The 25589-nt window shown below is 48.1% G+C and overlaps 1 protein-coding gene across 3 annotated transcripts in view; it reads left to right on the top strand.

The window, feature by feature from the left end:
- Ttc7a (tetratricopeptide repeat domain 7A) overlaps positions 1-25589 on the top strand; it is a 115869-nt gene that overhangs the window by 81120 nt on the left and 9160 nt on the right. For 2 of the 3 annotated variants that reach the window (XM_090336992.1, XM_090336993.1), the window contains 4 exons: positions 8370-8486; positions 11812-11909; positions 14101-14235; positions 21644-21846. In XM_090336992.1, the coding sequence (XP_090193118.1) occupies positions 8370-8486; positions 11812-11909; positions 14101-14235; positions 21644-21846 (553 nt within the window). Of the gene's footprint in view, positions 1-8369; positions 8487-11811; positions 11910-14100; positions 14236-21643; positions 21847-23054; positions 23530-25589 lie in introns of those variants that run through there. The other variant, XM_090336994.1, reaches the window with a different exon arrangement.

Genomic DNA, 25589 nt, shown 5'->3' with positions numbered 1-25589 from the left:
GAGCCAGAAATTAGTTGGATCTAGTTAAAGCTAAAGTTGACCTTCTAGGGCACCTTCTCTAAGCTACCTGGCCTGCCCATCTATTTATCAGGCTACTGTGACATGTTTCTAATGCTGTGTCTCCCTCAGCAGAAGGCCTTAGGGTCCTGGGACTTCTGTTAACATTTCTGCCTTAAATCCAGTGTTTGGTTGTTTTTATTAAGGACATCAAAAGGATGCTTAAAATACCAACACTCCAATATAGTGGTTAGAAGCAAAGGTATTAACACAAACATAGTTTATCACTTTGTTGGGTTCATTAAACATGCTTGGCTGCCTTAGCTCCAAAGGACAGCAGCCACTGTGTGCTTGCAGGCCATGTGGCTGAGGAAGTGCTAAGCCAGGCATAATCATCAACAGCATCAGATCATTCCCAAAGGTCAGCTCCTCCTCAGCTAAGCTGGGTTGACATTCACATTTCCCCTCCTTGTGTGGCACATGTGATCTCACCCTGTGTGATATGTGGATTGTAAGATACAGCCCTCATCCTGCCACCAGAGTTGACCTGCCTTATGTACTCTGAGAGGCCATTGAACATTTGCTCATTGTGTAGAGATATTAAAGAGACCGAAGCCATTGCTGGCTGGAAACCTTTATTCTACTTAAGGCTCTTTCTGGTAGTCTACCTTAAATGGTTATGAAAAGGCTCTGTGTTGCTCATGTACATGTCTGCTTAAGGTCATGCATCCATGGGAACTAGAGGTAGGCTGCAATAGGAGGAGGCCAGTGGGCTCAGTCATCAGTCAACACACAGGAGACAGCATGAATGGCCTCTGAGGGATGGGAACTACTTCAGAAAGCCTAAGTTTTCAGGTGGTTGCTTTTTAAAGCTTTAAAGTTGGATCAGATTAAATGAACTCATTAAGAAATGGAGAATCATCCTGAGCCTTCAAGGATTAGAGAACATCGGTCAGCATAATCATCCAACCTTGGGGGAAAGTCATTGGTTTTAGGGTTAAGAAGAGCTGCTAAGGTGTCCTTGCATATTGGGGATTAGTCTCTAGGAAGGTAATAAAGCTGGCATGGCCCTCCCCTTTCAGAGAGGCTATTCCTAGAATGCTAGTTAAGTCACACCTTGAAAAATAGGTGTATGCGGGTAGCCAGCCACTTATTCTGGTGGGATCTTTCCCAGGGCTGTGGAATTGAGACATGGAGGAGCCCCAGGTGGCTCAGTGAGTCCCTGGCATTCTGGCCACCAAGTGATTGTAGGCTGGCTTGCGGCCAGAATCAGCTGGCTCCTGCTTGGAGGGGCTCTCCTCAACTCTGCCATTCAAATCCTGCCTATCTGGCCTCCTTTCTGGTTTCAGTTTGTTTTTAGAGCCCCTGTGGTTTGCAGCTAAACCTTTCCATTGAGGGCCAGATTGTGTTCTTTTGGGAATGTATTGTTTGGATTTGAAAGCCTCTTGGGACAGAAACTATGACTTACCCTTTGTCTACTACCCCCATGTCAGAAACCCTGGGATAGTCACCCTGCATACTCCAGGACACCCTCCAAGTGAGTAGGCCAGAGGAGCTGTGGGAGGTTTTGTTTGGTGTGTCAGACCCTGCATTGTTGTTCTGGTTTGACCTGTTTGTTGCTTGCTGGTGGCTGGACAACCTAGCATGCTTGAACTCCAGCACTTCCCATCTGCAATGGTATATACTAAGTGCTTGCTCCTTGCCAGACATTACTTAGTTCACTACTAGTCCTTCGTGAAGGAGCAATCCTACTAGCAGCTCTAGGAACTATTGCTGTTCCCTTTGTACCCATGGGGAAGTGAATGAGGTGTTAAAGAGCTTAAATGCCTTGCCCCTAGAAAGGACATGGGTCAAGAGTTTGGACACAGTTTTCCTTCTGAAACCAGCTTGGGTGATATGTGATTGGGTTCCCTTGTTGTAAGTCCTTAAACTGTGCATAAGCTCTGGCTTCCTGGCTGAGGAATTAGACTTTCCAGAGGTATAGCTGCCTGACTCAGAATAGCCTGCTTTTTCACTCAATTATGTGTTTTCTATAAAAATAGAACTCTTCATTAAAACAGTGCAGCACAGCCACCAGCTGGAATTAATGATTACTGTCCATTAAGGAGGTAATATCCCCTTTGTACACTCATCACATGTGCCGCCATCCCTGCAGCCCACCACCCCTCACCTAACCAAAGAAGGCTTGCTCTCAAGATGCCAGGAGCCAGGGGGAGCTGAGCCAGGGGGGCCAGGAAGAATAGAACTGCCCTGCAGCCTTGCTTCCTTGGAGTTGATTTGGTCCTGGAAACACCCACAGCTTTCCAGGCCTCAGGGAGTCTTTGTGACTCAACCTCCTTCTTCAGAGCATGTGTAGAAATGCATTTGTGGTGCAGAGATAAGAACTAGTTGGTTGCTACCCAAATGCTGGACCTGGCCAGGAAGTGGTCTGAGGAGGACAGCTGATGTTCCCGCAGGGGCAACTATGCCCCAGGCATAGGCCTTCTAGACTCTACTTCCCTTTTTTTCTCCTAGCAGCTGCCATCTCTACAAATGCCTAGGAACTGTGAGAAAGGCTCAGGCACTTGCAGTGAGTGACTAAGTCTGGAAGAGGGACTTAAACAGTATCCCTACATCCTTTTTGGCAGGTCCGCTTTACCTTGTTAAAGTGTTGTACTCCACAGCTGCTTTGAGGATCCTGAAAGAAAATGTGCCCTACTACCCACACAGCTATGTCTTACTCCCCTGAAGGTAGCTTTGTTCCACCATCTTCTCCCCAGTCAGCATCCTCTACCCTTCAGAGGCCTTTGAGTGAGAGCTGCAGGGAGGGCAGAGGATTAGACCCTTAGGTAAGGGGATAGATGGAAGACCTTTGACCTTAGCTCACAGAGCCAGAGCAAATATCCCATATTTAATTAATTAATTTTTGTTTAGTATTGGAGATGGAATCCTGGACCTTGTGCTTGCTAAGCAAATGCTCTACCACTAAGCTACATCTCCATCCTAAAAAATGTTATTGTTATAGTTGTCAGCTATAGGGTTTAAACTCAGGGCCTGGGCATTGACCCTGAGCTCTTTTGCTCAATGTTAGTGCTCTATCTACCATGTTGAACTTTTTTTTGTTTTTTTTGTTTTTTTTAAAAAGATTTTGCAAGCCAGGCACTGATGGCTCACACCTATAATCCTAGCTATTCAGGAGTTGGTTCAAAACAAGCCCTGGTAGGAAAGTCTATGAGATTTATCTCCAATTAAACACCAGAAAATTAGAAGTGGTACTGTGGTTCAAGTGGTAGAGTGCTAGCTTTGAGCAAACAAACAAAAAAAAAAAACCACAGAGACAGAGCTCAGGCCCTAAATTCAAGTCCCAGGTCTGGCACCAAAAAAAGAAAAAAAGTGTGGGGGAAGGCGTTTATAAAAATCAACCCACTTCTGAGGAGCCTCACCCTATTAGCAGTAGAAGGAAATTGTTTGCCTTTGCCACAAATGGGAAGCACTCCAAGTCTTAATCCTTGTGACAAATGATTAGCGGTCTGATCTGCCCCAGGAGTACAAGCCAGAGAGGACCTGGGAAGAGGGAGGAAGAGAAGCAGATGCCAGATGTTAGCTTAGGACTCTTTCTCATTAGTCCCTCCCCAGAGCAATTGAGAAGGTGGACAAAATCACTGATCTGTGGGGAATAGCCAGTTTATGCCAGTGTGCAGAGCTGCTGATCTTGCTGGTCTGTCCTCCCTGGATAGAGACCTGTGGGGCTGAGCTCTTCTGTGGTTCTGCTGGGGCTGGCTCTAATCAGATCTGCTGAGAACTGTGCCTCTTTGGTGCTGATGTGTGGGAGGTGACCTGGAGGTGCCAGTTACTTCCACCCCACCAGAGTGCAGTGGACAGTTAGGACATGCTTGAGGGAGCCACATGGGCTGCCTGCCAGGACCTCTGGTGAGATTTTTTGTTGGCCATGGGGTTTGAGTGCTACCCCTGAGCTTTTTCTTTTCTTTTGCTAGTTCTGTACCACTTTGAGCCATAGCACCACTTCTGGTTTTCTAGTGGTTAATTAGAGACAAGACTCTCACAGACTTTTCCTGCCTAGGCTGGCTTTGAGCCACTGTATCCGCAGATCTCAGCCTCCTGTATAGCTAGGATTACAGGCATTCTTAAGAGCTAAGCTCCTAGACAGTGGGTTTTCTCTGTGTATCATGGTTCCCTGCTTTGGACCAGAGCACAAATGCCACAAGGTCTAGACTGAGCTAGACAATGACAGGAACGAGATGCACCTCAAGACATGATCATCAGTAGCTAGAACAGCATTCACAATGACCTCTGTTCCTTTTCTCCCTAAAGAGACTACCCACCTTCACATCTCCTTGCCCAGGGGCCCTGTGTGTCAGCTTCTCTACATGGTCCTCTTCAGCTTAAAACAAAACAAAAACGGTGCAAAGCTGAGTGAAGTGATGCAAACCTTTAGTCCCAGCTACTTGGCTGAAAGTCCACCATAAAGTAGTAACTGCTTGAGCTAAAGCCAGCCTCCACCCCACCCCACCCCACCCCAGACTCCCTTCTTAGGAAGCTGAGATAAAAGGATCATTTGAGCCAGGAGTTTAAGACCAGCCTGGCAACATACTATCTCAGGAGAAAGAACAAAGAAAGAAAAAAAGGGACTGGAAAATGCTTTCAAGAGGATGAGTCAAAGTTGAGGATATCTGACCCAGAACCTGGTCATGCTAGGGGCCATAGAGCCTACAGAGTGAGCCAGGAAGCTCAAGAGCTCGCTAGAGCCATCAGAGGTGCCTGGCCTGGAAACATGCTCCCTTGGGGGTCTGGCAAGGCTACATTCTACAGCCTGTAGTTATCTAGAGACAGAGAGGATGTAATCAAGTGATGACTGGACATATACCAGAAACTCAGAGCTTATGTTGGCCACATAGAGCCTTTTTAGAGGACTGCAGCTTCAGGATTTGTCTGTTTTCTTTAGTTTGTTTTGCTTTCCAATAATATCATGTTATATATCCTAGACTGGCCTCAAACTCATTTTGTATCCCAAGCTGGTCTCAAACTCCTAACCCTTCTACCTTAGCCTCCTGAGATTACATGTGCACTCCCATGCCCAGCTACAGTAGTGGATTAGATTCCATGTGTATGTAGGATGGAGTAAGGAGGGTCTGGGTACCTGAAAGGAACGGAGAGCCAAGCTTATCAGCATCTCTAACCCTACCCAGGAACCGCAGAGTTCTGATAAGGATGTGGCCACAGTTCTAATCCTGCTGGCCCCAAAGTGTCTCCCACAATTAACAGTGGCACACTAGAGAGCTCTATGTGAAAAACCAGAGCACGTGGGTGGATCTTGGCTCCCAGATAGCTGGCCAGAGATATCAGTGAGCAGAGCACAGAGCTGAATTAATTGTGAGGCCCTAAGTTGCTTGCTGGTCTATTTCAAGCAAGGGTCCAGCAGTAAGTTAGATGCAATCTATCAGGTGCCCACTTCTAGACACTTTTAGCTGTCCTGGAAGGGTGTGTATATGTGCAGTGCTCATGGAAACACACAGAGAGGATGTGGGAGGGGGAAGAACAAGTCCCAGCAGATGTCACCACGGAAGTAAAGCACAGACAAGTCCTGGGGCCTATGCTAAGACACTGGGAGCTGCTAGCATCTGTGTGATCAGCACAAGGTCACAGAGAGCAGTAGGCATGAGGGGTGGTGGCCTGGCTGAAAAGCTCTGAAGGCCTCACCCCCACAATGCACAGATGGATGGCATGAGCATTTAGCAGGCCTCTTCATGGAGGAAGATCCCTTTGGCAATGCTCAGCTGCCCGACCATGGAAATCTCAGGAGCTAATCTGGAGCCTCAGGATGCAGGAGTGAATATCAAACCAGAAGGTGTCTGTTGGAGTACTTGCTGGGCCCAGAGAGGATGTGGTTGGGTTGAGAAATTCCACCCTAGGACACTCATGCTAATGGAATGTCAGCTGCCAGGAGGGTACAGCTCATGTTGATAGAGGCTGCTGTGATGACCACGCCAGCTCAGCTTTCAGCCCCTCTGTCTCGAGCACATGATGCTTGCCATCAGGTCTGCCAAGAACACAACCTGACTCTTAGATGCAAGGGCAGAAGTGGGACAGGGACCCTGATCAAGCGGAATCTGTCTGGAGAGTCCAGTAATGTCACCGGGCTGGGTCTAAAAACTGTCTGACATAGTCCAGAGTCACCTGCCTAAGAACTCTGCTGCTCTGCTTTCCTAAGAGGAGGGGTGGTTTTAGACTGGGTCTGGCCCATCCCAACACCCCTACTTCCACCCATATTTTACCCCACCCCTCTTTTCATGCAGACATGGGCTCCAGCAAGACCCCCATCTCTATTCTTTACTTGTATTGAGTCTGGCCCCAAAATATACAAAAGTGTTGGATTCTCTGGGCAATTTAACATTTATAGCACTCTAATTGTTACCTTGAGGGCAGAAATTATCTTTTACTTCATATTCCTGAAAACAGACACTCAAAACTGCTCGGGGAAGGCTAGATCCAGAGACAGTCTGGGAAGGGAAAGCAGGTGGTGCCACTGGCTGCCAGGTGCTGAGACCTGTTCCTGCTCCGGCTGTAGCCTATCCAGCTATGATGGGGGTCAGGGATAGGGAACCATTCCTTCTCTTGGGACTGCATAGGCAACAGCTAGGTGGTCATAGGTCAAGAGTATAGAAGAGATGGAGACGTGATGGAGAATATAGAAGAGATGGAGATGGCCAAAATGGAGGAGTGAAGCCATGGCAAGGAGGACAGGTGTACAGGGGCAGGAAAAGCATTTTTCAGGAAAAAGAATAAAGTTCCCAGTAGCCAGACCCCTTTTCTGAAAAGAGGACCAGGGCAAATTCCACCTTCTTCTCAACCAACAAGTTGCTAAGAGAAGATATGCAAAGGGAAGTGCTGAAGGACATAGAGGCCCAGGTCTCAGTGCAGAGGAAAGAGACCAGACCCCAACTAGGTTCAGGCCAGGTCTCCATGGATAGGACCCCCACTGAAGCCTGGGAAGTCTGGGATAGGAACCTTGATGCAGAACTTTGCTTACCTAAAAGTCTGTATGGCAGCCTCAGATGGGCAAGCTCTACACAGGCAGTGATCAGGTTCAGGGCCATTGGTCCTAATGATTTACTCAGCAATGATGAGACAACTTAAAATGTCCCAGTGATTCAGCCACACTCTCTGTAGGCTGCCCAGGCATCTGGGATGTGTCAATATTGCTCGTGGCAGAAGTCTTGCCCATCAAAGGGCTAATACCTAGCATAGCAGTGTCTCCTGGCCCCACTGCATTTCCTGGTGAATGAGCATACCGATGCGTTGGTGTAAATGTTTTGGCCCTGGGTCCTGGGTCCCACGCGCCCCCCCACCCCCGTGGGCCTTCCAGTCTAAGAGGACTCAGCTTTTCAGATTAAAACCCTGAAGCCACTCCTAGGACACAGCAACTGCCCCTGAGTAGTGATTGAATAGTTTCATGTCTCTTTGATCCTATTTTCTAGGGAAGTTAGCTATCTTAGGAAAGTCAAGGGAGAAATCTTTGACAAAATATAGCAGGACCTTCCTATAATGTTCCCAGGTCAGGAATCAAACTTAGGATTCCATTTAGGAGATGGTAATTGGGCACCTATTGTGTGCTAGCAGGATAGAAAGCAGAATTCTGCCCTTGAGGTGACCTTCATGCCAGTACTTTTCTTAGCCTCACTGTTTTGGGTTTTTTTTGGGGGGGGGTTGTCATGGGGCTTGAACTCTGTGCCTGGGTGCTGCCCCTGAGCTCTTCAGCTCAAGGCTACCACTCTTCCCCTAGAGCCACAGCTCCACTTCCCCTTTTCTAGTGATTAATTGGAGATAAGAGTCTCTGGGTCTTTAATGCCTAGCCTGGCTTTGAACCACAACCCTCAGATCTCAGCTTCCTGACTAGCTAGGATTATAGACGTGAGCCACCATGCCCGGCTTTGCCTCAACTGTTTCAAAGCTGCTTTCTGGATATCTCTTACTCAAACCTTACTCTAGATTCTCTGGGGCACAAAAGTATAAAGCACAGCCATGTGTTGGTTGAATGCATGCATGAACATGGGACTGCCTAACTGAGGATGTGAGCCAGGCTGAGAATCAGACCTGAATGTGCTCCCCCAGAGCACTCGGACAAGGCAGGATATGATTAGGGGGCATGTAGGACAAACACTGACAAATGCAGAAGGGTGCCTCATGTTTTGGCACAAAGATGGGGAGACTCACAGAAAGAGTGAGTGGAAGTGGGGTCCAGAGGCTGCTGTACTCATAGACTGTGCTGGGGAGTTGGGCAGGCTGGGACTGTCCTGGTGAGGCTGAATGTCCTGGGTCCATCCTCAGAAGGAAGCTTCACACAGCCTGCTGACAGCTGCTCTCCTTCCCGACAGCCTGATGTTCACTAAAGTGAAGCTGGAGCAGGTACTGAAAGGTCCAGAGGATGCTCTTGTGACCTGCAGACAAATGCTGCGGCTGTGGCAGACGCTGTACAACTTCTCCCAGCTGGGGTGAGTGGCTGTCATGGTTCCCTGGGTTTCCAGAGGGTGAAGGGTAGAGCTGGCAGGCGTTGGTTGCCATTGGCTGAGGGGCCGCAATGCCTGGCAAGATGAGGGTGTTTGGATGAAAATGTGGAACTCAGCACTCGAGCATGTTTTATACCCACAGGACAGTTTTAACCTCTTGATAGTCCTCCATTACACATATACATAAAGATCCTGTGTAGAGACTGAACTTAGGAGTGAGTAGAGAAGCCATTATGAAGTACCTAAGCTAGGTGCTGGGCTTTATCTGAACCATCAGCCACTTACCTCTTCTATATTAGCATATTTTATTCTCAGCCTAATAAAAAAACTGAGTCAGCCCTGGCCTGGTTTGTTGGTCACTACCTGGTAAGTGTAGTGCTTATACTTGAACCGAGTCCTAGGCTGGAGGCCTGTCATTTCTATTCCAACTATTTGGAGGCTGGAAGGGGAGGAAAAGCACTGTCCTGGAGGCCACCTACTCCTCTTGGGCACTCAAAATCTCCACTCATTCCACCTTCAGCTATAGCTCCAGCCTGGACTCTTGGTTTTCCTGGACCAGAGCCACTTAACCTGGCTGGATTTGCAGAAAGTCTTAGTTCAGATCCACTGGGAGGCCTGGGTTCCGCCTTCACAGAGGGGACAGAGGTTTTGTGTAGGATGAGTGCACTGACTCTTCCTGGTCTCCTGCTTCCCCGCCCCTCCTCTACTTCAGAATTGCTGGTAGTAACATCCCATAAGGCCTCAAGCAACACCTCCGCAAAAGATGCTTGCATGTTCATAGAGATTCTGGGAGTCCAGAAGGCCTCCAGATACTTAGAGGCACTTCTTTCCTGGTGAAATTTACAGAGGAGGCTCCAGAGTAACAACAACAACAAAAAATTATGAGCAGAGTCAGCCTTCCCTTTGCAGGCCTTGGAGCCTGGAAGATGTACAGAACAAGGCTGTGTACAATGGAAGCTGCCCGAAGTATTTGTGAGGTGAAGAGACTGGTTGCTGCCTGACAGCTGATGATGAGCGCTTGAGAGCAGTCTCTGGTATAAGAGGCCCTGTGTTCAGATGCCCCTCCCTTTGCAGCTCTCTGCTATGGGAGTTAAACCAGGTATAGAGCCTAGCTCTCCTTCTGCAGAGGAGCTGACCTAGAATTGGCTGTTCCTTCTCTATGTCTTTATTTGGATAGCTGGTTGCATAGCCAGGTTGCCTGTCTTAGATGAGGTCCTTGCAGGCTTCAGCCTTAATTCATTTAAGGCATGGCTGTATCTCCCCTTCAAGCATCCCCTGGGTGCAGGGCTAGCTGCCTGGTGCTCTCTCAGGGGCTGGGGCAGTAGGGTTTGCCTTTAGGTCTCTTCAGATCACCACCTACACGCTTCATCTCTGGCTTAGGAGTCTGATGGAACCCTTCTTGGCTGAAGGGGTGCCTCTCCTGGGAACTTTCCAGGGCAGGGCTCTGCTAGGCTCTTACTTGTCTCACAAGCCCAGACCCAGCTCTCTGGCTTTTTTAGGAGACAGGGTAGATTCTTCTCTGAACCTGGTGCCACAGATCAGAAACCAGATGAGATAGTTGTAGCACAAGCCTGTAGTACCAGCAGAATCAAGGAGGATCAGGACTTTGAGGCCAGGCTGGGCTATACATAGTGAGACATAAACCAGCCAAACCATAGCTCATAAAATCTAGTTTGGATCAGGCAAGGATCAAGACCAGAATCTATAGCCTTAGAGTCCTGCCTGCCTTAACCCATCCATGCAGTTAACCTACTACTGAACTTCCTGGCTCAGTCCCTTTCTGTCCTCTGCTCATTCTGCATTGCTGACTTGATGTTCTCATCACACCCTAGGCCCCTCCTTCATGGAGTCACCAGCCACCCAGCCTCGGCTGCCTCCACTCACCCCTTTCATAAAGGTCTTTGTTACTTGCTCAGCTTGGACTACCTCATCTCCCCTCTGGGTATAAGGTTCTTCAAGGTAGGAAGCATGCAACTTACTGTCTTAAAACCATGTGGCAAGTAGTTCCCAGATGTTTCTGATGCCCTAGGAGAGGTCCTTATACAGGATGGAAAAGAAAATGAAACCTGGGTAGGAAGCCAGCTCCATGCCAGGCACTGGCCCAGGCTAGCTCTGTCTCAGAACAACTGGGTATTTTCAGAGGTCAGTAAGAAAGGTCAAGGCAGCTGAGAAGAGGTAGTCTCATGATTTAATCCTGGTATGTCTGGCTAATTGGCCTCCCAGCACTGGGAAGAAGGTGGGAAAAGGGAACCAACCCTAGGCCTCTGGGTTTTGGAGGAGATTGTGTTTGAGCCCACTAAAATGGCTGCTCATTCACAAGCTAGGTTGGCCCCTGCGAGTTAGGAGGGCCAGGATATACTTTTTTTTAATGTCAGTAATAGGCCTTGAGCCTATTACTATTGAGGGCTTGTTTGTTTACCTCAGAGTCACACCTCAGCCTGGCTGTATGCTGGTCAATTGGAAATGGAGTCTCACCGACTTTTCTACCTGCACTGGCTTCAAACCAATATCCAGGTCTCAGCCTACCAAGTATCTAAGTTCACAGGTGTGAGCCACCAGCTCTTGCCTTCTCTGACATTTTTTGTGGAATCATCTTGAGGAAAGATACTTTCTGACCCCATCCTCCAGTTTCTGCTGTGACCTTCCTCTGAGTTTGCTCAGCCTCATATCAAGTCATGGCTCTTTTTGTCAGTGGGAAGTGAGTTTCAACAGCTGTTTGACTCCTCCTTGGCTATGCAAAATGCTAAAGCCCCTAGCAGCACGGTTGCTGCAGAGACTGGAGAACTGGTGAGGGACATGCAAGATAAAGCGTACATGCTGTCTGCCTCCTAGACCCCTTTCGCCTCTTTTGGAGCCATGCTGGTAGCCTGAGGAAGGGAATCCCATGACACTGGGTCCTCCATCCCTGAACTCCAGCTGGGCACTTCTAGGGCCCTGCGAAAACCAGACTTTGCTAGAGAGCCAGTCTGCAAAGCTTGCTCTAGGCCAGGTGCTCTGCTAGACATCATGAAGTTGACCAAACGTGGAAGAAACCTCACCCCAGCCTGGGGGACCTTCTGACCTCACTAGCCACAGAGGAGAGGAGTAACAGCATGGGGGATTTCTATTCCTCTGTCTGTGTGTTGCTGGAACCATGCTGATCTGTCTGTCCCTCTGCTTGTCTCAGTTCTTTGCTGTTGTCCTGATTTGGCTCTGATTCTAAATGCTTAGCTCTAGAGCCTCCTGCAATAAAACTTCCTTATCCTCCCATGCTAGCCCCAGGAATACCATCCTTTTGCCTTACCAAAACCTGCCCTCCTTCATCTTTCAGAGGCCTGGAAAAGGATGGCAGCTTCAGTGAGGGCCTCATGGTAAAGAAACAGAGCGGCATGCATCTGACCCTGCCTGATGCCCACGATGCAGATTCTGGTAAGAGTGGGCCTCACAGGGAGCTGCCTGTGCATGGCCACAGCTCACTGTCCCTGCCTGAGAGTACAAATGGAGGGCAGCAGTTTCCCAGCCTGGAAACCCACCACTGCTCCTTGACACTCCTGCCAGGTGCCTTGGTGCCAGGGACCTGCCCTCACATCTTTCAGAACTGATCTTCATTCTGGGTAGGGCTGGCTGCTGGCCTGTGGATGGGTGGTAGGCAGCTGGATTGGCAAAGAAGGGACCCTACCTCTAGGGCAGGGTAAGAAAAAGGAGACTGGGATAAAAAGATACAGAGACAATTCCTTTAAGTCAAAGCAAGAGGCCAGTAGAGAAGTCTAATAGAAATGAGCTGAATTCATTATCTCCTAAGCCCAAGGCTGACTCTACTGGACAAAACTAATCTTCAGACCCAAGACTTCTGAAATTCAAATGGGTTCAGGAACTTCAAACATATATGTCCCAAGCTAAGAAGGTAACCTGATTAAAACCAAACACCTTTCTCAAAAATGCAAGAACTAGTTGTGGGAGTAAAGGGGTGAATGGAGAGGTATTTCATGCATTTGCTCCCTTTTTTTCACTTCTGTGCTCCGGAGCTGTATTGCATTCTCACTGTCAAGTGATGCAGTGGGTTTCAATAGCCAGACCCAGAGCCTGACTGGAGAAGCGTGTCCCAAGAGGGCAGAGGAGGACGTGTGGAGTGCTACCAACCATGAGGAGGAGAGGGTTAACAATTGCTACTTGCAATTAAAGTTATGAGGATTCCGTAGGACTTTTCATGTGCCTGTTTCATAAACTGAGGTTGCCTATGAAGTTTATCTGAGTGCTCCTGAGTTTATTAGAGCCTTTAATGCCTCAGAAAGCAAGTGTTCACATTTCCCCTGCACGGGAATTGTTAATGTCAACAGCTTATACCCTGAGCAAGGACTCACACCACCCTTCACTGCCACAGGACAGGTTTTCTGACAGTACTAATCAGATTCGAGCCACTTCCCAAGTATCCTTCATTTTGCTATTTCCAACAGTAATATGCACTTGTGAAAAGAGCAGGAAGAAGTGGGGGAAAAAAAAAAAAGCCGGGTATGTGGCCTACACCTGTAATCCCAGCTACTCAGGAGGCTGAGATCTGAGGATCAAGGTTCAAAGCCAGCCTGGGCACAAAAGGACCTGAGACTCTTATCTCCAATTAACTTCTAGAAAATGAGAAGTGAGGCTTGGCTCAAGGGTAGGGTGGTAGCCTTGAGCTGAAGATCTCAGGGACAGCCTCCAGGCTGAGTTCAAGCCCCATGACACACACACACACACACACGACATCCCTAATTTTTTTTTTACCAGACCTTAGTAAAAGGACACTTATCCATGCATGCCCATATTTTTTATGCAAACATGACCATATTATTTTGTAAATTGTTATGCTTCTGACTGGAACATTTTTTCACATCAGTAGCTACACATAGCATTTTTCCACAAATACTTTGTCACTGTGAGGAGAGACATCTGATGGTTGCACCCTCATTTATTTTTAGTTAGCCCTATTGTCGAGTAATTTCTATTGTTTTCAGTATCACAAGCAGGTGTCAAGTGAGTTGACTTTGCTGTCATTTATGATTGTATTTCTTGGGGATAGAGTTTGTGTTTTCCTTTGGGGGATAGAGTTTCAGTGGGATTTCTGCCTGGTCGCCCCAGCTCTGGTGAGTATAATATCCCAGCCATTTTGGGGGGCCCCAACCTCCCCCCTAGCAATAGTAATCAGCACTCAGTGAATGGAGCTAGGAGTCATTTTAATAACAGCACAGCGGCTATGCCCCACCTTCGGGCTGATAGAGAGCATCTAGGACCATCAGTGGGGCTGAGCTTTTAAAGGTAAACACCACACACAGGTGGTAGTCACCGTCACCTTAGGATACCCATAGTCAGTAACCACAAGGATGAAACCACTCGCAGGTGGTCAAGCAGGTTAAGCATTTTTACAAAAACAAAACCAATTTTGCAGCGAAGCCTGCCAGGTTGTTACACTGGGTAGTAGACAGTAGACAGAGAACAGTCAGCTGTTCTCTGGCTATGAGGCTGAGTTGCCCTGCCCTGCTCTGCCTCAAGTGCTATTATCTCAGCTGGACACTGGCTGCTTCTGAGCCTGTAGTGCATGGCACCCTGACTCAGCTGTTCAGTCACTTGCCCTCTTGCTCTGCAGGCTCTCGGCGGGCATCATCCATTGCAGCCTCACGCCTGGAGGAGGCCATGTCGGAGTTGACCATGCCTACCTCAGTCCTGAAACAGGGCCCCATGCAGCTGTGGACGACACTGGAACAGATCTGGCTCCAGGCTGGTGAGTGTTTCCAGCCCCAGCTGGGGAGCTGGGTCCCAGTGACATCTACCTAGCTGAAGCCACCCTGGGACTGCAAGTGAAAGGGCGGGGAGTCCTGTCCATGCTCACACAGGTTTGTACTATGGGATCTGCAACCTGGAGTTTATAGTTCTAGCAGATTCCCTACCCTCTTGCACTTTTTCCAGCTCCCCATCCCAGCCTAGGGGGTGGGGTTTCTACTTGAGGTGCAAAGGTCTGGCCTCCCAGAGTGGCAGCAGGCCCAGGATGCTCCGGGAACCTCAGTCCCTGGCCTTCTCCACGTGTCTTGTTTCTTTCTCTGCTCAGTGGGGAGAGCACTTAGTTCTCCACATGGGAGAGGTTTTTGGTGGCAGTACAGATGGGACAGGCTATTATATCAAGAAAGCCCTCACAGATGGATAGGCCACAAGGCCAGTAATGGACACTGCCATTCAGGTGACATCACTTTCAGTCACTAGCTGGTAGCATTGATACTAGGGAGCGTAAACAGGCTAGTGAATGGCTGGCTTCTGGTGTTATATCCCAGCCACTCGGGTAAAATCACCAGCACTCAGTGAGCTGAGCTAGGAGTCATTTTAATAGCTGCACAGAGACTGTTCTCTACCAACCTGTTCTCTATCTACCTTCAGGCTGGTAGAGAACAGCCTTGAACTTCAGTGGGGCTGAGCTTTTAAAGGTAAACACCACACGCAGGTAGTTGTCATTGCATGACATCAGCGTATGATGCCCTAAAAACCATAAGGACAAAACCACACTCGGGTGGTTGAGCAGGCTAAGAATTTTTATAAAAACAATTTGGCAGCTAAGCTTTACAGGTTATTATACCGGGATTCTAGGGTTCAATAGCATACATACTTGGTCCCAATACCCTCTCCAGACTGTCCAGCTGTGATCTGAAATGAGTGCATGTGTGAAGCAGTTAGTGTAGCACACAGCAAGTGATCAGACATATTTGGCTTCTGTCACACCCATCACCATCATAGCAGAGGGCTGAGTGTCCATGTGCTTGGCTTAGAAATGCCAAGAAGTGACTCATTGGAAAGTGACAACTTGACCTGGTAATAGTGTGAGAGTTGGAGTGAAAAGGAAGAGAATCCAGGCCAAAAATGACATGCCAGAGTAAAGCAAAATGGAAACCACAGAATTTTTTTAAAGACATAAAAAGAAATGATTGTATATATACTCTATAGACATGCTATATTATATAGATTGATATGTATCTATGACATATAAACGCTCAGCTTAATTTTATGTTCTAAAATCTATGTGCCAGTGATTATATAGAGAATCCCTTCTTGAATACTAGTTAAGCATGACATTTAAATACGATGTTAAAATCAATGTTAATAAAATCTTAAGAAAAAGAGAAAGAGGAACCGTAACCCTATACCAGGCCAGCCAGTCTAGAGCTGCCCAAGGCACATCACAAGATGCCCCAGGCCCAGCAGCAGCACCTCCTTTGTGTTCTGCTCACCTTTTTCCCGGCTCCTTCCCCACTAAGGGGTGGCTATAGTTCCCAATAGAAGGAAGATGATCAGTTAGAGAGTCAGGCAAGGGGGAGTTAGCAAGTCAGCATTACAATATGCTCGTTAGCTGAGAAGCCAAGGTTTCCCGTGTGTTTTCTACATATGGACACATTGGTATGCAGCCCGCCTCCATTCTCTCCATCATCAGCTCTGAATATGGGGGAAAAATTAAACCAGACATCACAAAAAGGCTACACAAGGAGCATTGTAATAATGTGGATATTGTCCCACTTGGCATCTTGGGGTCCTTTGGAATGGTGGGGGTGAGGAGAATGGCTCCACAGTCAGTCGGTTTGTTGGATCTACGTAGAAAGAGAAATGTTAAAGAATACAGAATACTATTTGTAATATCCCAGCCATTTTGGGGAGCCCCTACTCCCCCCAGCAATAGAGTCACCAGCACTCAGTGAATGGGAGCTAGGAGGCAGTTTAATAGCAGCACAACTGGCTATGCCCCATCTTCGGGCCGATGGAGAGCAGCTGGAACCTTCTCTGGGACTCAGCTTTTAAAGGTAAACACCATACACAGGTGGTAGTCACCATATGACGTCACCTTAGGATGCCCCTAGTCAACCACAAGGATGGAACCACATGCAGGTGGTCCTAACCACGCACAGGGGGTCAGGCAGGTTAAGTATTTTTACAAAAACAATTTGGCAGCTAAGCCTGCTAGGTTTTTACATTATTAACCAGGTCTCTTCCTAGGCAAAGATTCCCTGGCTCTCTTCTAAGATTTGATGCCAGTCTGGACTGGAACACAGAGATAATGTGTTTAGAACAGAGTGTCTGGAGTGGAAAGCTGCACCCATGCTGGGGCCATAGCTCCAAGGACTGCATTTAGTAACTGAGCTCAGCTCAGCCTGCAGCTCCCAAAGTCTCTGCTTCTACCACTTGGCCTTGGTTTTGCACTAGAACACCTGCTTTGCACATCATAGCCTGCTTGCATTACTGGCTTATATTGCTTTATACAGGGGTTCTGGAATGTGCTGGTAAGAAAGGTGAATGTCTTCCTTAAAGCCTGAAATCAGCCATGTCAATATAAATATACACCTTTCACTGAGTTGCACTTTAGCATTTTTTTTTTCCGTGGGACGTTATTCTCGATGTTACTCCACAGAGAACACTGAAAATACAACCCCAGGGAATAGTTGGACAGTGCAATATTAGGAGATAGAGCTGGAGGCAGGTGGCAGATGTACAATCATAGTAGCATACCCATAGGAGATGCTTATTTCTTCAACAATTCAGAGGTGATAGTCTTGACTGGATGACAGACAGCTCAGCTATTTTTCAAGTGCTACTCTTGTCCATGTAGTTCAAGTTGGCTCCCTGCCACATTCACAACTCAAGGCATAAGATATAGACAAGAGGAGGAAGGTGCCTCTTCCTATGAGGATATATCTGGAATTTGCAAGCATCACTTTCCTTTGTCATCCATTGGCCAAAACTCCAGCTGCAAAGGACCCTAGCAGGTGCCATTATTCTGGGGCCCATGTACTTTGTTAGAAATCAGGGAAGGACATCTCCAAACAGACCAGTGTTGCTGCAAGCATGTGAAGATTCTGAGGCAATTTAACATCCTACAGGCTCTTCCTACCTCACCCTTCTGCTGCCACCATCACTAGCATCTACTATACACTTTCTGGATGAATGGCTATCAAAACCAAGTTACCAATGCCACCATGACTTTTCCCTAAACTGCCCCAAATGACTGGATAAAGCACATGTCCCAGCATCCCTTCTCCCCCGACTAAATGACGGGAGTTGCTTACACCTGCAGGCGAGAGTGCATAAACAGCCAGGATGCTGCGCCAGCCAGCTGTAGGCTACACAGGCTGATACTTACTGTCGCTTTACAGTGAAAGAGTAACAAGCTCTTCCCTTGGCCCTGTACTCTTTCCTCTTCATTCTTTCCTTTTTCTTCCTTAGTTCCCCCCTCTTTTCTAGAACCCTACCCTGCTCACCTCCTCCTGCCTTCCATGCCTTAGAATACCTCTTCCCTTCCTCCTCCCCACTCCCAGTCGCCCCAGTCAGCTCCTCCAGAACAGAAAGTAGACCCCAGGCCCACTAAAATAATCTGGCAAGCTTAGCCACCATATTTCACTTCTGTAAAAATGCTTAACCTGCTTGACCACCTGTGTGTGCTTACACTACCTTTACAAGCTCAGCCCCACTGGAGTTCTGGGCTGCTCTCTACCAGCCCGAAGGTAAAGAGTAGTCACTGCGCAACTATTAAAATGGCTCCTAGCTCTGCTCACTTTAATGCTGTGGGTTCAAGACCCACCTGAGTGTCTGGGCTACAACAGTCACCTCTAAGTCTCTAGTACCCTCTGAGCCCCAGGGCTGGAGGGGTATCTGTGCCACCTTTGGATTCTCCAAGGCTCTAGTCTTTCTCCATCTAGACCTCTAACTCTCCCTAAACCTCTTTGTCCTCTTGTCACCCTTCCTCCCCCTTTATTCTGAGGCTCTGCTCCATTGTAAGGGCTATTTCCTTTGGAATAAAAAAAAAAAAAAAAAACTGCTCATCCCGTGGCCCAAGCCTAGCCAAGGTGGACTTGAGGGCCTAGTCTGTTCCCTTCTGCCCTGGGGGCTCTTCATTTCAGGACTCGTACAAGCTTGCCAAGCTTTTCTTTTTTGAGCTTTTGAAGCAAGATATCTGGGAATCACACTTCACCTGGGGAAGCTCTTTAAACACCCTGAGCTCTTGTGGGCAGGGCTGTTTCTCAGCCAGCCTGAAGGCAGGGCCCTCTTTCCTTGCACTGGGGAGTGCAGCCCCAGTCTAGGCAGCAAGCCAGTGCTTCGGCAAGAATGGCAGAAGACTGTAACCAGTTTCAGGTACAGGGTTAGACCAGGATGTCTTAGAAAAATTAAAGGGACTCTTGCAAAGCTCCAGGGAACAGATGTTCTCCATTTGTAGCTGGAAGAGAGAAAGCATAGAGGGAAGAAGAGGGTGGAGAAAAAAGGAGCAGCAAAGAGGAAGAAAATCGGAGACAGTCAAGAGGGAAGTAAGCTGAGAGGGCAAAGGGAAAAGAGAAAGGAAGAGAGGAAGGAGGGTAAAAAAGCCAAAGGGCCCTTGGTCACTCCAGAAGAAACAAGGCAGTGCTCGCTAGAGAAGTGGACAAGGTAACTCCAGGAAAACTGGTCGCTGTGGAGGGAAGCCATTGGTGTGGTCTGGCAATCCAGGATAAGAGAGAAAGGGTCCAGGAGATGGTGAGCGCTGTGCCATAGGGCTCCTGCTGCAGCCTCAGCCAGCTGTCTGGAAAAAAAAAAAAAAAAACATGTTTGGTAAGATAGCAAACAAGAGCTGGGAGCATTTGCCCAGGGTCACTGAGGCTACACATGTGGGTCTGCTTCTACACTGGAGGTGAAGCCTATGAGGGCTATCTGCAGTGTGGCAAGACCTGTGTTCCTCTCACTCTGTTTTATGCCATTCACTTTGCTGCCTAAGTGGTGATGAAGCCCATCCAATCAGAGCAGCTTTCCTATCAGGGCATCTTCCCTAGCCAGTGGCCCATCAGCAGGGCCCAGAGCTCCAGCACTTGTTCTAGTTGAAATCTGTTGATGGGCACACAGCTTGAGAAATCCCCAAGACAGGGACTAGGAATGGCCTCCTGAGGGCTGGGGAGACAGGGTAGCAAGTTGTAAACAGTTTAATGAGCCACGCCAGGGCCAAGTTGAGCCCAGCCTGGGTGGGACTGCTGGGCAAGCTTGAGACATGGAGAAAGGCTGACCCCAAGCCCTTGACCAGCTAAGCTCCTATTATAGACGATATGACCACAGGCCTGATGCAGAAACAGCTACCCTAACCCCAACACTTACTACATACTTCACGCTTCCTTCTGCTCCTCCCCTCTCCTCCTGTGACCCTTCGGGATTCCACCACTGTGTAATCTGGCCCTCCCCTCCCTTTCCTCTCTGCCAACTCAAACACAGCACCCTCTAGAACGACCTCCTTAACCACATCAACATCACTGGCCTGTTCCCTCCTGAGTACCTATAATGCCAGCTGTCACTTAACTGCCCTAAGTCTCTCCGGTAGTTTGGTCATTCAGTACCCCCATTTTCACCTGTTTTTAATCCCTGTGGGAAGATCCAGGCATTCAGCTAGTGCTCAATAGATATACAGTGGCTATTCAGTTATAAAGGCAACCTGTTCAGAGCCCTCAGCAGCAACTAAGAGCAGAGAAGAGCTGAAGCTGAAATATGCAAATCCCTGATCATTAGTCCATCTTAGTCCCCACCCCATCCCCTCACCCCTACAAGGCCCTGGAATTAAAGCCCCATTCCTGGCGTCACTTTCCTGTACTGTCTGCCTTGGGAGCCTCCAAGCCTGTCTCTAGGGACAAGATCCTGTGCCCATCTCTCTCACCATATCAGAACCTGGCTCTTCTGTGTTTAATTCTCAGACCTCCCCAAGTTCTCATCTCCAAAGAAAAACAATTCCCTTGTTCCAAAAGCCCTCTTTGACTTTTTTGGATGTAGCAAGCTGCTTGGATTGTGCAGTGAACCTCAGGTAGTGTTCTTGCTAAGACCCCTACTGACATGTACTGCAATCAAGGCTTTAGCCCTCCTTCCTTTTGCTGTTGGGTTCCATTTGTCCACCTCTCTAGAAGGTTTCATTGGTAATACTGTTATCTGTCCCATTTCAGACATAATCTGAACTGGGGTAACCTCAGCTCTCAGCCTTTGCTAGGAAAAGCTCTTGGCACAGTCGCAAGCCACATTCTGCTGGCCTCCCTCGCTCCCCATCTGTGTTGCCATCCTTCTGTGACTTCCGCATGGGCACCGCTCTGGGAGGGGCATCTGAGCCCGGGGGCCGCTTTGAAAGGAAGGCAGAGTAGGCTGGGGGCCGACAAGGAACAAGGAACGTTTCTAAAAGTGCCTGCTGTGGGTGTGTGGCTGAAATGTACATTTCTGTGTGCTGGTCTGGTGGAGGGGGCGGTGATAGGCATGGGAGAAACTACTCCTTTCCCCACTGATCTCTTGTGTGACAGACCTAGTCCTACCTGCTAGCCAAAAATGTGTGTGTCAGCTTTGGAGGGGGCCAAGGGACTCCTGGGGAAACCAACCCTCACGTTGCCCCTTCTCACAGAGGAGATGGGGTAAGGATTCTGGCTGTACTTGCCTCCCTCCATGACTAGTTAGGTGATTAATGACAGAAAATATTTTGCAAATTGAGGGTGGCTCAGTTAGTTCTCCATAAGTGCAAGTAATGGCCTTTTGTCACTGTTACCATCTAGTTTTCACTCAGTGCTGTCTCATACATGTATACCTGAGCCTCTTTTCTCCCTTCTCTTCTTGCCCCTCATCCATTCTCCCACTCAAGGCTGAGAGGCCTTGGGGAGAGCTGCCCCATCTGCTCCATCCCCTCTGCCCAGACAGCAGCAATCAAGTGAAGTGAAAGGACACCGGAACACAAGTCAGATAGCCCTGAGCGAGAGCTCAGCCCTAAGGGACACCGTGTGTGTCACCACTACAAAGCTCTGAAGTCAGACAGCCTGGCTTTATCACATACCCTCCTTGTGGACAAGTGCCCCAGCCTCCCTGCACTCAGCTTCCTGTCTCTTCAAGACACATCCTTCTTTCTCTGGCACATCAAGTGCAAGTTGGCACTATCTAGTGAAAGTATTTGTTCTCCTAGCATTGGAGCAAGTATTGACTGAGGTAATCTAGGTGTTGCCCCCAGAACAGTGCCTGCCACAGAGGAGGTACTCGGGACGCATTACCCTGCACCCCACAACAAGTTCATCCTGGGCTGTTACTTGGTGGGATAGGATCTAGTTCCCCATCGTTAGCAATGAAGACTGGCGCTACCACCTCTGACTTCCCACTGCTCACACTTCCACTGGCCTTCTGGTTCACAGCTGAGCTATTCATGGAGCAGAAACACCTCAAGGAAGCAGGTTTCTGCATCCAGGAGGCGGCAGGCCTCTTCCCCACCTCTCATTCAGTGCTCTACATGCGGGGCCGACTGGCTGAGATGAAGGGCAGCTTGGAAGAGGCCAAGCAGCTGTACAAGGAAGCACTCACGGTGAACCCTGAAGGAGTTCTCATCATGCACAGCCTGGTGAGTCAGCCTTCCCGTCATGCTCACTCCACTGAGCCCTCAGATCCCTCACCCTCCTCACCCTCCTCATCCTCCGCCTCGTGCCAGCACCTGGAGATGAGGGGAAGCAGCTTCCTCTCTATTCTCTGGAGAGGCAGCTGTCTGCATTGTAGGTACAGGCTGTGCCCCTCCCCGTTCAGAACGCCACTGACAAATGTAGAAAAGGTTGGTTGGTATTTTGAGTGACTTCTTTTTGCCACAGTGTTCTGTAAACTGTTCTAGCCCCTCAGAGATTCCATGGTTACTCCTTGTAGCCTTGCTGTGGAAGCTAATCCAGGCTCTAGGCAGTTCCTTCTGGTGGTTTCAGACCTCCCTGATTAGGGTTGTCTCCATTTCAGGGGAGCTCTCTCTTCTTGATGAGGCCTGGGAATGTAAGCATACTTTAATGGTAAACGTATCCAGCAGCCTCTCGTCCTAAGGCATGAACCTTGATTTACATATGGATCCTAGTAGAGATCCTGTGGTCCAGCATTTTTCAGTCCTGGGTCTTGAAGTCAAGGCCTAGCACTGTCCCTGAGCTTTGTTTATGCTAGCACTCTACTGCATGAGCCATAGAGCCACTTCCAGTTTTTGAGTTGGTTGGTTGGAGATTAGAATCTCACAGGGACTTTTCTGCCTGGGCTGGCTTTGAATCAGGAACCTCAGATCTCCTGAATAGCTAGGAGTATAGGCTTTCAGAATTGTTGTTATTGCTTTAACGGGTTGTATAGTAGACCCTAGTGATAACCTTTTCCTTCTGCCTCTTAGCTACCTCCAGAGCGGTAGCAGGACAAGTGCAGTGATCTGGAGCTTTATACTTGCCAAGCAGGTGCTCTACCACCTGAGCCACGCTCCCAGCTCCACATTAGTGATTTTTGGATTAGGAACCTATGTTGGGAAATCCTTTTCCTGCCTTAGTAGATTCTGCCCCAGATGCCACCCTTTGAAAAGTCCCCACCATTAGGGATAGTATGACTGAAATCTGTCACATGGAGAACATGGAAGAATCAGGAGAATGGCTCCAGATGGCTGAATAGTCCCAGTGCAAGAGGGTCTGGTTTGTGCTGAGCTGGATTTCAAGTTATAACTTAGAAGAGCCCAGGGACATACTCACTAATACTAGTAAAGATGTTGCCAAGAAAATGGAAACCTGATTTGGGGAAGGAACTGAACCAAATTGTCTTTGTGAGGTATTTTAATAGAAGAAAACAGAGATTCCTAGCTCAAGCTTTTATTCCTGCCTGGTTTCTGCTGTCTTAGGCTGTGTGAGTGTTGAGCCTGAGCTGAAGAAAACCCATCTCATGACCATCATGCCTACTCCTTTCCAGTGATTCTTTGTTCTCCTGTATGGATTCAGCAAATGTTTGGGGTTTGTTTGTTTGTTGTCTTTTTTTGTTTGTTTTTTAAATGTTTTTCAAAGCACATCCTTCTTCCTCTGGCACTTCAAACATTAGCATCTCTGATAAAGGCCTTGCCAGAGGTCTCATCCAGAAACTGACTGGAAGCAGAAGGGAGGGTGTGGACTGGCATTAGGCCTCCAGCCAGGCAGAGATGTCTGCCATCCACTGCGTTCAAGGATATGAGCCTGCCGTCTCAGCCTCTAAAACTTGGAAAAATCCAATAACAAGTACAATTTTGAAGTAAAAGTATACCATTTTTCATTTATGCTTATTACTGTTTGTAGCTATTTTCTTGAAATGGAAGCAGTTTCCAACACTGTTTCCATGGTAACTGAATAGCTGTCCAGAGTGGCTCCTGCAGATATTACTGAAATGGTCCCTTTTCTCTTCCTGGGGTGCCTTGCTGATTTGATGAAATTGGAACAAGTGAGTGCCAAGCCTGCCCACTTTTTAAAGTTACCAGCAACCAGAGGGGCAGTCAACTTCTGCGTGGGCAGCCTACTCCCTTTCTACATGGTTTGTTCCTGCCAGCATCCCACACATATGCATAAAGAATAACCAAATTTCAGTCCTAGGGAAGATTTACTAAACATTTTCCCAAAGATATGTGAACATTTTGGCATGTTCATCTCAAGTGTTCCCTTAACTGACCTAGTATTCAATATAGCTAATTCTTGCCCTGGCCCTAATTTACTTGGATGACTTCCAAAAAGATTTAACTTCTATGCTCCTGTTGTCTGCTTTTGAAAATGGATAATAATCTTCAGTGTTCATAGACCATAGTTTTGTTTTAATCAAATGAGGCATGCATGTGAAAGTCTGCAGGAGGAAAAAAGAGACCACACACACACACACACACACACACACACACACACACACACACACACACACACACACACTATTGTCCTACAGTCCCTCTCCACTGACAGACATTGCTAATCAATCACAGCACTGGGAATAGAAAGATGTGATCTTAGACTCATTTTAACGTGATAAAAAAAAAACTAGTCAGACAGCTTGATATATATGCAGAAGATTCATATTGAAAATAGTTGAGAGTGAGAGACACATCAGTTGTCTCAGTCTGGAGCTTAGTGCATCCATAGAGAATTATTCAGAGAAAGGAACATGGAAGGAAACTGTCCCCACTGTGGAGTCATTGCTAAGACAGGTTCCTAGGGAGGACATCTGGCATTAACCACACGTTTAGCATTATGAGTGCATAGCCTTTGATAGGCACAAGAAGGAGAGTTGCCCCTTCCTTGGGATCCCAGCCACCACGATGCCTGGGCTGGAAGAGCACCAAACCTCTACCCCCTGAAGTCCTGAGTGATCCTTTCTGGGGTCTTGGAAGAAGGTGGAAATATTCCTAGTGTTGTTTTCTTGGTGCCAGATTTGGCCCTACAGCCTGTAGGATGGGACTGGTGGACTCCAGGGGGGCTGAAGAAAACATACTGCCAGCACAAAGCTTGCCTTTAAGGGGCCAGGCTTCAGACACTTCTTAGAATATAAACTTTGGCCTAGCAACAGGTTCTCTGCTCCCCCTGTCCTCCTGCCCTGAGTGCCCTGGATGCAATGGGAAAGATTTTTCTAGTTCTGGTTCCATGCTTGGGCATGGCTCAGGCTTTTCCACTAAGTCAGATAGAAAAAGACTCCCCTCCTTGGCAGTTGTGTTATGGGAAGCGTTTCCACTATGCCCACAGAAGCTTCTAGAGGAGATGGTTCCTCAAGCCCTGGTCCAGGGCAGGCTGCTGCCTGTACCAGTCACAGTGTTTGGAGACCTTCAGAAGATCAGCAAGTACAAAAAGAGGCATGCTTTCTACACAGAAATCAAATCACAGGAGTAGGTCCTGAAAGTGCCTTTCTGCATCGGCCCTTCATCCAAAGCAGTTCCACCTCCTCTTAGCTATGGTGTCTAGGATTTAGCATGCTGTCAGAAGAATCTAGTTAAGAGGATCTTGAGTCGGGTACCAGTGGCTTCACATCTATAATCCTAGCTATTCAGGAGGCTGAGAGTTGAGGATCACAATTTGAAGCCAGCCTAGGTAGAAAGTCCGTGAGACTCTTACCTCCAACAAACTACTCAGAAAAAGCCAGAAGTGGCACTGTGTGGATCAAGTGGTAGAGCACTAGCCTTGAGCAAAAAGAAGCTTAGGGATAGCATCTAGGCCCTGAGTTCAGGCCCAGGTGCGCACCCCCACCCACTCACACAGAAGAGAGGATCTGGGGCAGAATTGTCCCTGGTTGAGCTGGTCCTCTTCAAAGAACATCCAGAGGGTCCTCAGGGACATTGTACAAAAGGAAATATACTGTTTACCTGACTAA

Source organism: Megascapheus bottae, chromosome 7 (assembly GCF_031878675.1).
Source record: "Megascapheus bottae isolate mThoBot1 chromosome 7, mThoBot2.hap1, whole genome shotgun sequence".
Lineage (NCBI taxonomy): Eukaryota > Metazoa > Chordata > Mammalia > Rodentia > Geomyidae > Megascapheus > Megascapheus bottae.
This window is presented reverse-complemented; position numbering and strand designations above follow the sequence as displayed.